The sequence below is a fragment of the Tursiops truncatus genome, chromosome 3 (genome assembly GCF_011762595.2).
Source record: "Tursiops truncatus isolate mTurTru1 chromosome 3, mTurTru1.mat.Y, whole genome shotgun sequence".
In the NCBI taxonomy this organism is placed as follows: Eukaryota; Metazoa; Chordata; class Mammalia; order Artiodactyla; family Delphinidae; genus Tursiops; species Tursiops truncatus.
Window position 1 is genome coordinate 105,822,189 of NC_047036.1, and position 15,615 is coordinate 105,837,803.

Sequence of the window (15,615 nt, forward strand, 5' to 3'; positions counted from 1 at the left end):
AGACGTGTCTGTTCTCATTTCAGCTGTGTATCAGAAGAGAGTCCCTGTTCAACGACTTCTCCTATCTATACACCTGTCCTGTGAGGACAGTGTACAACACTGCAAGAGACAGGAAGCTCTCTTCCTGTTATTTTTGGTGAAGGTGCCATTTGGCCCGGGGTATGCCTGCTGCATACTTTTGACTAAAAACTCAAGTTCAGGAAAACCCTAAGAAGGAAGACTCTTTAAGAGAATGTTTCACTTCCTCACAGGTGTTTTAGGGTGCTTTAACACAATGGCACCCAAACCACAGGTGAGGATGAAGTGAAGAGATTCTGAGGTCTCTAGGAAGATGGGTCCTTGGAGGCTTAGAGTCTACGCAGAAGTGAACAACCAACTGCCTTGACTATGTCCTTCAATTTGGATATGACCTTATATTGTAATTGTCAGTTGAACACTCCTGCCTAATTTGTGTCACAGACTTGACAGCAGTCGCTTGTTTTCTTGTAAATGTGCCTGGCTTTCCTTCTGGTACTTTCATACAGGTCCCTGTAAGCAAAGCCCCCAGCCCCTCCCACAAACAAAACAGGGATTGTAGTCCCATAAAACTCTCAGTCGGAAAGCTACCCCAAAATAAGCTTTATTGCAAGAAATGTGTCATATTTGATACACAGACCTATGAAAACAAACAAAACCAAAAGCCATAAGTTTTTCCTCATAAACACTTGATTACAAATTTACACTGTTTGTTTTTTTAGTTATTAGAAAACAAAACAAAGTCGCAAACTGGATCTAACTGGTGACTAATCTTTGGTCAGCACAGGTGTGAGAGGAACAACCCAGAGCCTGCATGTGCTTTGGCCATTTCACATATGAGGTTTGGTCACTGGTCCAGGGACAGGTTCTTGGGTTGAGAAGAACGCGGGGACTTACTCTTATTAGCACATCCTGGTACAATATCTTTTTAAATGACTAAAGCAAACTAAACATCAATTCATTGTACAAACATCTTTCATACACAATAGGCTATGATAAAACGAGACATATGGTGTATAACTACAGTATTAATGAAAATTCTAAAAAAATTGGATTTAAAAAAAAAACAACATATATTCCTTGGCTGTACTGCATGATTTGTTTGCACATATGGCAATCCTGAAATAGCTTGAACATAATAAATGCACCATTAATCTAAGACAGCACCAAACACTACAGAACGCCAGGTGTTCCTTTCTGAAGGAACAGCAGTTCTTCAGCTGCCTACAGTACCACAAGTATGCAGCACGCCCTGGGTAAGAATGAGGTGTTGTGGGTAGCACATGTGCTTCCTTGAGGTTATGAGAAGGAAATACAGTACGGTTTGGCCTGCAACGCTACTGGTCTCACAAGCAGTCAAGGTATTTTGCTACAGTGGTTGTGTGCTTCATCTTCTGTTGCCTGGTGTGTCTGGTGATGTGAAATATCATCACAATGAGCTGCTCTGGCTTTGATCTCCTTTATAAAGGATCTAATGACACATTGATTACACTGCCCGTTCAGCTCTGTGAGGCTTCCTTTAAAATAATCAGATGTGTACCAGTTGGATGACTGGCAGAAAACCAACGGAAACACCTCTTGAATCTACTGAATTTTTTAAAAAGCACCTCTAAAAGAAATAGCTCAAATTTATAAATCTAAAGAAAAACAAGTGAGTTTCCCTTTTTGTTTACATAGTTTGTTCATTTCTCCATATATTACTGCATTAAAAATAAATAAACATCTATATTTTTTTTAATTAGCAACTATAGCAAAATACCCAAAGTGTTACAGACTGCTAACAGGAAAAAAAAAGCTCACATTATTTTTGTGCATTTAGTGCCATATGCTGATCTCTTGAATATTTAGGTTTTTTTTTTAATATATTTTAAAGTGAAGTTATATAGAAAATACAGTAACCACGGTTGCCTCTGTACTCAAATCTTTGGCCACACCAGAGTCTAATTATCACTCCCTGTGAGGGTCAACATTCTAAAGTCTGAGACAGGGAGGAAAGAAATAAAAGTCTTTTTTTTTTCCTCTTTAAAATTAGTCATTGATTTCTCAGAGGCTTCTGAAGGCTGGCTGTGCAGGGATTTGAGCCTGGAACAAAGTCTGCAAGGGGTTAATAGAGTTGAATCTGCAGCCTCATTCTGAGAGCCTCCCCGAGCTCCCCTAGGAGGTAGTCGTCCTCATTGCTGTCTTCCAGTTTCTTAAGCTCCTTTTTCTTGTAGAGAGGGATGCTAGTGACTTCCAGTGTGTATGTGCCAGGCACGAGCTTCCTCTTGGCCGTGTGCAAGTAGCTGAGCCCATTCCTTTGGTGGATGCGGAAGATGCCATCGTCATTCCCTTGGGAGATGACATAGCGGATGTGGTTGTTGAGTGGCTCAATGGCGGGCATGAGTTCTAGGATGTGCTCCTTAGAGCCAAGGCCGGAAAGGTTGAACTTCATTTTCATGGGGCTGTCCATGTCGACACTCTCCAGGCTGATCTGTTCAACCTGGAGAAAGAGCAGGAAACGATGTGGGAAGACCTTCAACAGCACAGGTAGATGACTCGAAAGGAGCCTGTTGTCGGGGTGCAGCCACAAGGACGATGTATCTCTGCCCCTCTGCACTCTGCTTGTAACTTACTGTCAGCTGGGAGAAAAGGTCAATTCCACAGAGTATGCCCTGTAAATCTTTACGACTTCTCACTCAGCCTTATCCAGGTAAAGTTTCAGGTCTGGGCCTATGGGGAGCACTCACATTTCAAGTTTTTTTTGTTGAGTTTATGGAATATCATGCTTATTAATGCTAAACAAGAGACAATTTAGGAAATGACTGTAATTTTTTTTTTTTTCTGGAGTTAAAACGAGAAGTGCAGCTGTTATCTAACAGCAGGGACTGTCCCCAGAGGGCTCTTCACTCTGAAGGCCCAGGTTGATTTTATGGTCACAAACCGTGAGTGAGTGTCTTTGCTGGGAGCTGTTAGTGCAGAGGGAGGGAACTGCAGAGTCGTCAGGGCTCAGGTTTGAACCAGCTTTGGTAAAAAGCCAATGGGGCATGGCCCAGATGAACCAAGTCTCCCTCAGTCAGCAGTATGGGAGGTTTAGGAATGCTATTTCAGTAAGACAGCCAAAAAAAGAAAAAAGAAAAAAATCAATGCATTGAGTGGGTGCCTGCCAAAAACTTGAGAAAAGTGGTGCAGAAGTGCCCCCATCAGTGTGCAGACAAAATCCTGTCCCCAGAACTACGATGGGAAGGTTTTATGAGCAGAATTTCTGGATTTGTAGTTTGGGATACTTGATGAATATCTCAGTTGCCATATTTAAATATCAGTTAGACAACTCAGTCTCCGCAAGGTAAATGTAATGCTGGCCTATTTATTATTATAAAATAGAACCAGAGACTTTTTGGCTAGCGAAGTCTATCTAGTCTTACAAATAAGTTTCTGAGGCCCAGAAAACTGAAACAAATTGCCCAATTCACACAGCCAGTGAGTTGAAGACTAGGTTTTTTGATGGGGAATTCTGCAGTAACACTAACTGACAAGGATGGTACTCTCCCTGATGTCTGGGGGAAAACATCTCCAGATACTGGATACTATTCGGAGAACATGTACGATGCTTATGCTAGGCACCATTCCAGGAGCTTCACAGTAATCACTCAATCTTCTTGTCAGCCTTCAGAGGTAATTATTTTTATTCCCATTTCACAGGTGAAGAAATTGAGGTAGAGAGAGGTTAAGTAAAATGGCCCATGTAACATGGGTAGTAAGTAGGGAGGATCAGGGAACATATTCAAAATCATGAAGTCTGTGGCCTGCCCCTTTAACCACTCTGCTAACTACTATGAACAGCAAAGACATAGCAGCAGCAGGCAATTCAGATCTTCAGCTCCTTACAAAATACAAGTTATGTGGAGATAAACTCTTTATGGGAGGAACACCTGTCTTATAAATATTACAATATAAGACCAAGTTGGCTTACCTACTGAAAATTAAAATCAGCCCAGTACATTACATATGTATACAACAGAACTGGACAGATTCAAAATAATTTTGGTTTTTGAATCATTTCAAAATAGCTATTTCCTAGAAGCCCATATTATTGCCTTCTGGCACAAATCAAAAAATGAAAACATACGATCTGAAACTGTGAATCTTAAAGTCCCCCAGTCCTTGTGTTTTGAGCTAAAAATGCCTCTAATTTTAATTTACTTGTCTCTGCCATAGTGTGTCCATGAATTTAGCCAATAAATTTCATGACAGTTTTAGCTTCACTGAGGCTGAAACCTACATAAAAGTTTACTGCAAAATATACGTGACTCCATATGGATAAAATCTGGTGACAAAACAAAGTGAGGTTACTCACAGCAGTGGGTTTGGGTTCATAAACACTTCTCTTCTGTCTGCTGTCTTTCTTAGAGTAGCCATTGATTTTGCACTCATAGCATGCTTCCGGGGACAGAGCGTTCTCTTCATCCACTTCTGCATCCATTGACAGGTACTGCCCTTTGTTAAATCCCATTCCTGAGACACAGTGGCTATTTGCAATAGGATGCAAGGTGATGTTAGACTTCATTATAATGTTGACTACTGTTTTCCAGAGGTAGAGCAGAGATTTTTCCAAAATAAGAAACCCACAAAGCAAACCCTAAGATCATAAATATAAAAACCTAATAGTCTTGGTAACTCTTTTCTTCAACACTTAATACATGAGAGCCTCCTTTATTCTGAACAGCAAAATTCTTCTAAGAGTGAGCCCCAAGTTTCCCCAATTTTCTATCCTAATTAGACTGAAGCACTATGAGTAGTTAAATCAAGAAGATAAAAATTAAGTATGAATTTCCAAAGAGAGTGCCAGAAGTTCTTTTTTTTTTTTTGCAGTACGTGGGCCTCTCACTGTTGTGGCCTCTCCCGTTGTGGAGCACAGGCTCTGGACGCGCAGGCTCAGTGGCCATGCCTTATGGGCCTAGCCGCTTCACGGCACGTGGGATCTTCCCGGACCAGGGCACGAACCCGTGTCCCCTGCATCGGCAGGCAGACTCTCAACCACTGCGCCACCAGGGAAGCCCCAGAAGTTCTTTTGATTCAAAAGCCTGAAGCCTATGTTTTCTGCTCACAACAAAGCTCTCTGCTTTACCAACTGAGATTTCTGAACTCCAATTCTGGTTAGTGAAAGACTCAGCGAGCTGGCTCTAAATGACCCTTGTCTACACCACGACTTTTGTTTCAAGCATTATTATGTACCCACAGCGGACATACTAGTCCACGACCCTCAGTGTCTGACTCACACACTGCTCCTTCTGAGGAGGGTGACCCTGACTGACTCCTAAACTCTTATCTTCTATGCTGTTGAGCACTGACTTCCTTGAAGGAAGGATGCAGGTGGCCAGAACCTCATCTGCAGCTGATAGGACTTGAGACAGCTGCACTTGGGAAAGTGCGACTAGCTGGAGGGAACCCAGCCTTGTGGAGACAGTGTCACACCAACCAGGCGCATCCTCTCTGTGCAACAAAAAACCAGATGAGCAAAGAGAGAAACAACTCCTTCCTCAGGGAGCATGGAGCTAGCACCTGCCAAAATTCACAGAAGAATCTGGGGTGAAGCCATTTCCATTTGTACTTAACTCAGGTGTCTCTGACAACACGTGAGCCACAGCATTTTTAGACAACTGCTTGTCTCTGGCCTTGAGGGATCCAACTGAATCCACTCAGGCCATTTTAAGAGGCAAGAGAGTGATACCTGTACACATGTTTGAGTCTTATGCTCACCACAAAGGAGGTAATCCACATGCCTTCTTCCATGTGCTTCCTCCTCCTATTCCCTAAGTGCCCTGATCAATGCTTTTCCCTTGTGGGCTTTTAATCACCATGAACTGCCCCCCCTCCAGTGCCGGGTGGCCAGGCGGCCTGAACACAGGGAGGGCAGCCTGAGTTGGACCACGCTCGCCTTCCTGTGTGCGGGGAGGTGGAGGGCCTTACCCCTGTCCCACTCTGTAGTAGCCAGGTGGGCAGCCGCAGAGGTAGCCCCCTTCCGTGTTGGAGCAGCCGTAATTGCACGGGTTCTTGGAAGACGAGCACTCGTTCACATCGTGGCAGGCACTGGAGAACTGGTCGAAGGAGAACCCAGAGGGGCAGGCGCACTTGTAGCTCCCCAGGGTGTTGTAGCAGGAAGCAGAGCCACAGGCATTTGGATTGGAGCACTCATTCTCATCTATGAACATAAAGCAAGAGACTCTTACAAGGGGTAGGGGCAGTGGGGCAAAGAAGAGCCTGAGTTTCAAAGTACCTACGATTTTACAGGGGAAATAGCTCTAGAACCGTATTTTTTAAATGTTTACCCTGATGGTCGATTTGCAAAGCCTATGAAATTAAAAAAAAACACAACAAGACCCAACAAATCCCCCTAAATTATGACTTAAACAAAACCTTGCCCCGCCCTTTTATATTCTGTTTGTACTAGGTTTTTCTGAATACCCTGGCAGCCTCTGGGGACAGATATTTGCAGTTTGACTACTGAAGAACTCTTCTATTCTCGTATCAGAAGGTTACTTCAAAAGCCTACACTTCAGATAGATTCACAGAGACAGAAAGAAGATTACTGATTGCCAGGAGTTGTGGGGAGGGAGAAATGGAGAATGACTTCTAATGGGTATGGGGTTTCCTTCTGGGGGGATGAAGATGTTGTGGTGTTGACGTTTGCACACTGCTGTGAGAATATACTAAAAACCACTGAACTGTACATTTTAAAAGGTGAATTTTATGGTATGTGAATTATATGTCAATTTTTTAAAAGCCTCTATTTATATCTGTATTTTTATCCATTCTCCCAGCAATTCCCAAAGCCTTCACTATATATGGAAAGAAAAACAGATAAAAAATTTAAATACCTTAAATGAAAATAACTGAAATAAACATTATTTAATTGAACATTCTGAACCAATAACCTTGTACACTTTTAACACTTGAGAATGCATCAAGTGCAGACTTTGCCTTCTGACATGGGTTTGCACCAAGCCATCAGTTGACATAGGTTTTACTAGTTTAATGACTCACATTATACCATAAATGCCTGACAGCAAGATAATTACAGGTTGATACTTTCAGCTGCTCTTATCATTTTTACAAATTCAAAGCTTGATTGTGCTTTTAACTTTGGAGACGACAATTTTGCTCTTAACTATCTGGTTGATACCTATTTTGTGGCTTGACCCCCTGTGGGCTTTATTATAATCCAAATGTCACCCTGGGCACCAGTCACATTTGGTCTGTGGAATTCTTTCAAATTCTCATGACTGCACTGGAGCATAGTGTGTCTGTTTACCTAATACCTGACAAGTCTATGTTTCAGCCCATGTGGGGAAACAGGCCCATTTGCAATTAGGTGTACCCTTGGGACACAGCAGCTACAGGGAAGTGCTTATCTGCAGGAGCTCAGAGAGATTACAGAAGATGCAGATACAGTCTCAGTGAAGAGGCCTCTCACACAGGAAATTAAACTTCATTAACTACGGCACAGAGGTTATTGAGAGGGCCGATGTTATTAGGCACATTTCTGTATCGTGATTATAGTTTCAGAATTAAACCAAACTGCCAAATGTAGAATTCTTAATTACTGGATATGAAATGTGCTATGATTACCTAGTATGTACAAATTCTTAGCCTTCATTTCATGGGGAGAAAGCATATGAATAAATTCTTAATAACCAGGCTACCTATGACATAAATATAACTATTTTATTTCTACATACGAAAGACTTGGAATTCTGCCTCAAAGGCTCATCTGCTTTTATAATTAAATCTGACATTTATATGTGGTGTTTCTCTCCTAATGGAGAATGTGAGTTAGGTTATAATTTAACAAAATGATCCTGCTATGAATATAGTATTCGACACTGTGTTAGGTAGAAAAATTACCAGGCAAAACTAGTTAGTTGAATAAATTGCTTTTAAACATACCACTGACATGAACATTTCTAAGTAGGTAAAATTTCTGGAAGCACCAGGATAGACTTCATGTTTATATGCTATAAACGTACATCACAGCATAATTCTATAGGCTGAGGTAATCTGACTTTGAAAATACGTTCCTGTTTGAGACCCACTTTGAGCTGACTCAAGCCTTGCTAAACCATGTTCAAGTTATTTTGAAAAGGACATACAAGGAACTAGAAGTTGCTGACACCACATAACCCAAAGCTTCATATACTCAGAAGTAATCATATGCAAATGTTAATAATATTCCCTTATTTTCAATTTGGAATAATCGTCATGCTTGCATATATTTGAGAATGTTACCTAAATCTGTACAGTCCACGTACCAGAATGTTATAAATGTTCTGTGGTAACTGGCTGGAAACTTCTGAAAGTATTCATTTGAATTAAAAACTTTTTTCATTATTAACACTTACAAGAACTGTCATTTTTCTTAAATTGGTAGTAGTATTAACAACATTGTAGGTTTACAATTTAATATTACTTAAGTTATCTGATGCACTAACATTTTTGTCTTTTTACAAGGGGACCCCACTTAAATCTGTCTGAAATACTTCATACTATATTCCCCCCTCAATCATATGAATAACTGAAGATATTTCATACCCATAGTGACAGATAAAAATGATTTGTGGCCTTTCGATTTGCATTTTGTTATAATGCTTGTTATTTTGCTAACTTGTTGCTTTTATTAGTTCCCAATGGGTTGTTTAATTCTCTTACTGCCATATATTTGAGTTAAAATTCCAACTGTGTTCTGTGGGTTCAAGGCAAGAAAGTCAGCAATTTTACTAGAGACCAGCTGGACTGCTCAACCCTGCACAGAAGAATCTCGAATCTTTCAAATTAAACCCCTGCTTCATCTTACTTACCAGGGGCCTGCTGCTTACAGAGGCCCATTTTAGCAGAGCAAGCTAACAAATTAATTCTTGCAGTTGGGGATATCTGCTTATGTATCTTTAGCTTTGAACTCATCCTTGAAACCACTTATCCCTCTGCCCATGGGGGTCTCTCCCGACTAGAAGGCACACTGGCCTCTGGCTGGACTCCAGCGTGAGCTGCTTTGGGGTGACTGCCTTGCTTAAGTGCCTATTCCAAGGATCCCAGCAAGAAGAAGTGGGATACATCACATAGCCCTGACTTTAAGTTAGACCAAATTCAGTGAAAACCTGTGTGGCTATTTTCGCACTAAATGCTTACAGACAGAAACTCCGGGAAACTTAAAAAACGTAGAAATTGAGTTGATACTCCATACATGTTCCTATTTCCACTCATGATCACTTTAAAAACAAGAATTTTAGTTAAGCTGACACATGTGAAATATTAGAGGATCATTCTTTTGCTTTAAGTTCTGTAGAATTAAACAAGAAGCCGTGGTGTTAACCAAATAGAGGCTTGGGCCTCATATTTTATAAACAACACAATAAAATCGTTTCACACTGTTTAATAGCTATCTAAAAAAGTACCATTCCCTATGTTCTGAAGAGTGTGCCTATACTTTATCTCTGTTTATGAATCAATAAATCAGGGCATAACAACTTCTGCAACATTCTTTTTTCTATGAAGAGAAAAGAAGTAAACTAAACTTACGAAGTTATTTTGATTGACTGCCTAATTCATCATTTTGATAATCCTTTCAAACTCTGTCCTTAACTCCTAGATCATTAGTGGTTTTTGCATTTCCCCCACGAGTGTCTATTTGTGGTGTGGCTAAGCATCTGTCTTTAACCTGGCACAAGGCCACAGCAGACTTGCGATGACGTTCAGAGTTGCTTTCCCTCCTTTGAAATTTGTCTTGATTTTCTCAATTCACTAAACTGTCATTAGAAATTTCTTTTGAGAAGATCACCAAGGATAAAATCAGGTTAATTTATTTAGTGGATTGCTCACAGTAAAAGATCTGAAATACATGTGGGGTAATTTAAATGACTACAGAGAAACAGGAAGTACCCCGTTGTTTCTCAGCAGGACCACTGTTCCCCTTTCTGTTCTGCTGTGCCAGCATCTGATGTCACACTGTGTTGGATGGTGCCTCTATGAAGGGCATTCAAATGGAGCCAAGAAATTAGGCATATGCTAACTAAGTTAGCCAGCTATTCAAGTAGAGAGCAATGTTCTCTTTGATCAATCTCTCCTTAAAAGGAGAATTTCCATGACTCTATCAAGTGCAAGAAAGGGAGCTGAGTGCCTACAGATTTTATTTTATAAACACTTTTGTATGGAGTTTTCAATAGAATTTGCTGTAACTAGGTACTTTTTCTACCTTAAAATCCTTTAGCCTCTTCATTAAATATGTGACTGGAGAGCACAGATGAATGGTGCTCATTAAGTTGATCTGAATCCCTTTAGATTTATATGAGGGGGATGGATGGGCAATCCTTCAACCCCCAATCAAAAGATAATAAATTACCGATAAAAACCCTCTGACCTTAACATGTGAAGATGATGATTCTTGACACCATCTTCAGAAACTTAGAATTACGCCTAGCAGAAAATTAAAATTATGAAAGCTCTAGTTGAGTTACCATTTAGGTACTTAACATTTTTATTATGTATATTTTCAAATACACACATGTACAGAGACTAGTTTAATGGATCCCCATGCATCAGTCCTAAGTACTGGTTTTTAAGTTCTAGGGTTTAAAGGCTACACTGAAATGCCAGTCTTTATTGTTCGTTCTTTTTACTCAAAGATGCTTTAAGGTGAGAAAAGCAGATGCTGTGTAACAAGCGAGTGCTCACCGACACACTGATTCCACTGGTAATGCTGAATATATCCTTGAGGGCAGCCACACCTGTAGCCTCCCAGGATGTTCTGGCAGCCATGCTGGCACCTATGGTTTCCATCACATTCATCAACATCTGCAAAAACAATCCCGGCAAGATCTTTATGTAACCTTTCTTCTACTATTCTTAAATGAACTCCAAACACAGCCTGGGGTAACTATTATCACAGGAACAAACAAACAAGACATACTGAGGGGCTGTGATTTTTCCAAGTCACATGGTTATTAATCAGTGGTGGTGCAGAGAACAGTTCTGAGATAAGAAACCACATCATTCTTATGCTATCCACCAGCCATGCCACGTCAGTGCTCTAAATAACAACTTAATGTCAGCAAATCAACCATAGCAACCACAAATGTTGTGCATTTTGGATGGATTAACTACATACGGTATGATTTATTTGGTAAATGATATAAATATCTTTGCATTATATATTCCAGTGGGTTCAAAAGTGATTGACATATAATCCTCATTTTTGGGAAGATACAAGCACTACAGAAATACCTAAAAAGTATAATGGTTTGCACACAAAAAATTTTATTACCATTCAAGATTAATTAGATGCAAATTTAAAGTATTCTAAATATGTTATTTTTAGACACGATATAGTATTATGACACATATGGAATAATTTCTTTGTTCAGACATGCATACTCTTCTGGAATGACAACTGAGGCTTTGAAACCTACCCATAAAAAGTGAAATGAAATTGGCATGTCTGATGTATGCGTAACAAATTTATATGGATAATTAATAAATGATATCTTATGTGGATGGTTACAAGCCAAACCCACACATGGCAAGCAGCTGTATGTTCAGAATACTTTCAAAGTCTCAATGACTTCGAATACAAAATATTAAAATAGAAAATTTTTAAACTGAATTTTTCTTGGCGGAAAATTAGATACATATAAAAGTCCTATAATTCTTAGAGTATATTAAAAACTTTGAGAAATTCTTAGAGAATATTAACAATTTTGAATGTATTTCTAGAATTCAAAATCATATATTTCTAAGAATAATTAATTAAAGGGTGACTAATATCAATAAAGACATAAATTACAATTGTATATAAAAATATAAAGGGGATGTATATGCTCTCAGAATCTCTGGCATGAGCATTTTGTAAAAGCTACCAATCCTAGTACATTTGTCTCATACGCTAGCACATGCAATAGAAATACTGAAGAACAATATAATATTTTATTGACCGCAGGCAAATTCTTATTTTATTCCTACTTAAATGTTCCCTTGGACTTAATAGGAAATACCTATTGTGACAGAGACTTTATAGGAAATGCCCTTTATAGAAAAGAGAGTGAATCAGGAGTCTCAGACCAAATAAAATCGCCATCAGTTTTTCCCAGAGCTTTCTGTACATTTTTTCGGTTCTCTATAATTCGTTCTTTGTCTTACATGTAATATTTACACATTCAAGTATCATGGAACAGACATCCAATTTTTTTCTGGTATACTCATACACTACTGTAAACTAAATTAGGTACAGAATTCTTTTTCAGTTCAATTCTTTTTTAGATCAGTAATTAGGTAAACAGTTACTTTAGAAGCCAATTTGTACTCACAGAATTTTTGTTTCATCACATTAAGGTTTTCCTCTGCCCCCAAAATGATATATGAAAATTTATGAACAAAAAAATCAATTTCTGGGTTTTATTTTGTTAATTTTTTTTCTTTTGAGATGATCTCAATTGCTCATTGAGTGGCTTGGAAGTTAAAAGAAAACAGTTTGCTGTATTAGAATAAGAATATTTGAGCAAATAAACTCACCTTCACAGTTCAGTCCCGTGGCATCAAGAGAGAACCCTCTTTGGCATTCGCAGCTGAAACTTCCAGGGGTGTTTTGACAGATTCCTTTTGCTCCACAAAGTGAAGGCTGAGACCCACATTCATTGTTGTCTAGCAAAGCACAAAGTGGGAGAGCGTCAAGCTTCCCAATTATTATATGACTCAAATTTTACTACATGAAGTAAAAAGTGAAGTATGAAAGCCTAAGTTTCATGATGTGAGAACAGAATTTTAGGGAAATGTATACCATTATTCATGGTCAAGTTAAAGGCAAAAATGGTCAGAAAAAATATATTTCAAGAGATTTGAAATTAGAGCATATTTTGGGTCAATTGAGGACATGGTTTTCGATAGTACAGACAAAGTCTCTTAACCTGTGTGCCTTCTAACATAAAAAAAAAAAACCCAGCATATTCATTAGCATGTTCTAAACTACAGTGAGCCTTTACTCATATTTTATCTGAACAAACATGGTTATATTTAGAATGCAATATAAAGGCATTGCCTGGAATACACCTCATGTGCATGTGCTTGGACTATACAGGATTTTTTCCTTTGGATATTGTTCTAGTGAAAAAAAATCTATTATTAACAACATTTTTAGACCAGTAATTATGAGGGATTGGTTTTAATGTAAATACTGAGCCATTATTCTACCATTTTTTTAGTACAGTTTTAGGCTTCTACTAAAAGTTTGCAAAATTTCTCTTTTGTAGTTTTGTCTTACCAATACAAGCAGTGTGATGCTGTGTGAAACCAGGTGGACATTTACAGGTAAAACCTCCCAGAGTGTTGACACAGAGGAACTGGCAGTTGTGCTGTTTGGTTTGACATTCATCAAGGTCTGCAATGAAAGAGAAGCCTATGAAATTGGAGCAGAGTTATCTGGCTTTGCCTCCTTTCTCAGGAAGCCACAAGGAGTATTTTGTCTAGATTTTTGTTGGAAGCTTTGTAGATATCCATATGCATATGGCAAGGAGTTTCTTTTCACATACTTAAGCAGCATAAATATCATGGGCTACAATGATAGGATGGCTAAGGTGATACATACCACAAAGTTTTCTTAAAATAAAAAACTGAAAGGATGAATCATAGTGGTGTTCATGAACTGTTCTCAAAACTAATATCCAAAGGTTATAATTCTTGTATTTAATGCACAGTTTAGCACATGGCTGGTCACTTATTTCTATTAAAGAAGGGATTAAACAAAAATAAAACAGAATCTGAAAATTGATGAAGGTCTTAACACAAACACTGAGTCAGGTTCTCAGGATCCAAATGAAAACACCATCATAAATACCAGAAGAAGCAAAATCACAGCATCTATAATTCTAGTCATAAATGGAACTAGTATTTGAACTATACTGATAGAAAACTCAAAATCTGATTTTGGTTGGATTGGAACTTAATATGGGAAAAGACATTTAAATAAATTCACAGAGCAATGTAAGATGCAGACAAGACTAACTATTTTAAAGCTTAAAACACACACACACAGTTGCACTCAAATAAAAATAACTATAAACGTGCAAAATTAAATTGACTCATAACAGTTCACTAAGTAGAGCCAAGGGTATAATATTGCTTCCTATTATTTTATTGTATTTGTTTTTTGGTATTTCTTGGAAATAAAACTTCATCTTCTTGAGAATAAACTGTATTTCAAAAATTTAATTAGACAGGAATTTCCTCAGTCCATTATTTTCATACCGATGAGGTTTACTACAAAATTGAACATATGAGTATAGTATTGAAGCTCTTTTAATTATCTAATTTAGTTTGATAATTACTACTAAAACTATGTAAGCAAAAATTTAAATTTACCTATTCATTTTCAATCTTCTGCAGTAAATGTGTAATAAAGATAGTTTAGAGAAATGAAATCTCAGATAAGCAACAAAATAAATATTATTTTAGTTGTTCAGTCTCTTCCTTCACCATAGCTTTCTGTATTATTTAATTTATTTTTCAGTTTGGGTGGTTTGCTGTAAGAAGCAAACCACTGTAACCCGGGTTTTAATTCTCTCTGCCTCCTGGCATGTGTCCTTTGGTAGAATTTTCTATGAATCATAAAATGGTCACTAGGAAGATGTGCTTTAGTGAAGGTGAGACACACAGTATCATCCCTGATTAGCTGACTTTGAATCTGAAAAAAGAGAGGACTCTTTTTTCAGAAGAATGCAGACTCTTCACTCACCTTTGCATGTCTTTCCGTCCTCCTGTAGGACATAGCCCCGAGGACAGGAGCACTGGTAACTCCCCTCTGTGTTCTTGCAGATGAAGTTGCAGGGTTTTGGGGACTGTGAACATTCATCAAGATCTAAGCAAAAGTGATGTGAGGATTAAATTATTGGTTAGAAGGAAAAACCAGTCCCTTTCCTCCCTCCATATTCTCACTTCATCTTTTTCTTTTACTCTTCAACTTAAAATGGAAAATAGAAATGAGGCACAGAACAATTTTCTCTAAATTAATTTACCGGTTTACTCTGTCGAGCGTGTCTTGGGCAAATATTATAATATCCGGAACAACTGTCTGGGTTTAAAAAAATACACTAGATTTTTTTAGATTGGGTGTACTTTGGTTTACAGCTTGAGAATCATAAACTTAAAGGCTAGAGTTTCTTTCCTTTGACATGTGGATGTGGCAGGAATTCTCAACCTCTCTTAGCTGACACTCCCCTAAGAATCTTTCGGCATCACAGACTGTGCTGGAAGCCTCCCACTTCCCCCTTCAGATGCAGTCCTCACCCTGGTCCACCCTGTTTTCGGGCCCAGGAGGCTGAACTGCACAGACACCATTAGCAGGCTCTCCTGCCCTCTGCCTTCAGGCTGGTCCTTAATTCCTCAATTCCCTCCTCGCAAGATGGGATCAGAGGTCACAGATGCTCTCAAGGCAGGTCTCTGGGCAAAACTTCTTCCCTCTTCTAAGTTTCAACCTTTCCCTCTATCTTTGGCCCAGAGGTGGTACAGTCCCAGCACTCAGCATTATCCCTTGCAGTTTCTGCCCACTCTACCCGCACCTTTATATACTGTCTCTTTGTCAAAAAC

General features: G+C 38.8%; 1 protein-coding gene across 1 annotated transcript in view; it reads right to left on the minus strand.

The window, feature by feature from the left end:
• Positions 1 to 603: 603 nt before the first annotated feature.
• The window catches only part of FBN2 (fibrillin 2), a 234,020-nt gene continuing 219,008 nt past the window's right edge, over positions 604 to 15,615 (minus strand). The window contains exons 59-65 of the mRNA XM_019924346.3: positions 14,765 to 14,887; positions 13,295 to 13,411; positions 12,550 to 12,678; positions 10,717 to 10,836; positions 5,962 to 6,193; positions 4,349 to 4,520; positions 604 to 2,494 (exon numbers count right to left, since the gene is read on the minus strand). Of these exons, the coding sequence (XP_019779905.1) occupies positions 2,120 to 2,494; positions 4,349 to 4,520; positions 5,962 to 6,193; positions 10,717 to 10,836; positions 12,550 to 12,678; positions 13,295 to 13,411; positions 14,765 to 14,887 (1,268 nt within the window). The 3' untranslated portion in view covers positions 604 to 2,119. The remainder of the gene's footprint in view (positions 2,495 to 4,348; positions 4,521 to 5,961; positions 6,194 to 10,716; positions 10,837 to 12,549; positions 12,679 to 13,294; positions 13,412 to 14,764; positions 14,888 to 15,615) is intronic.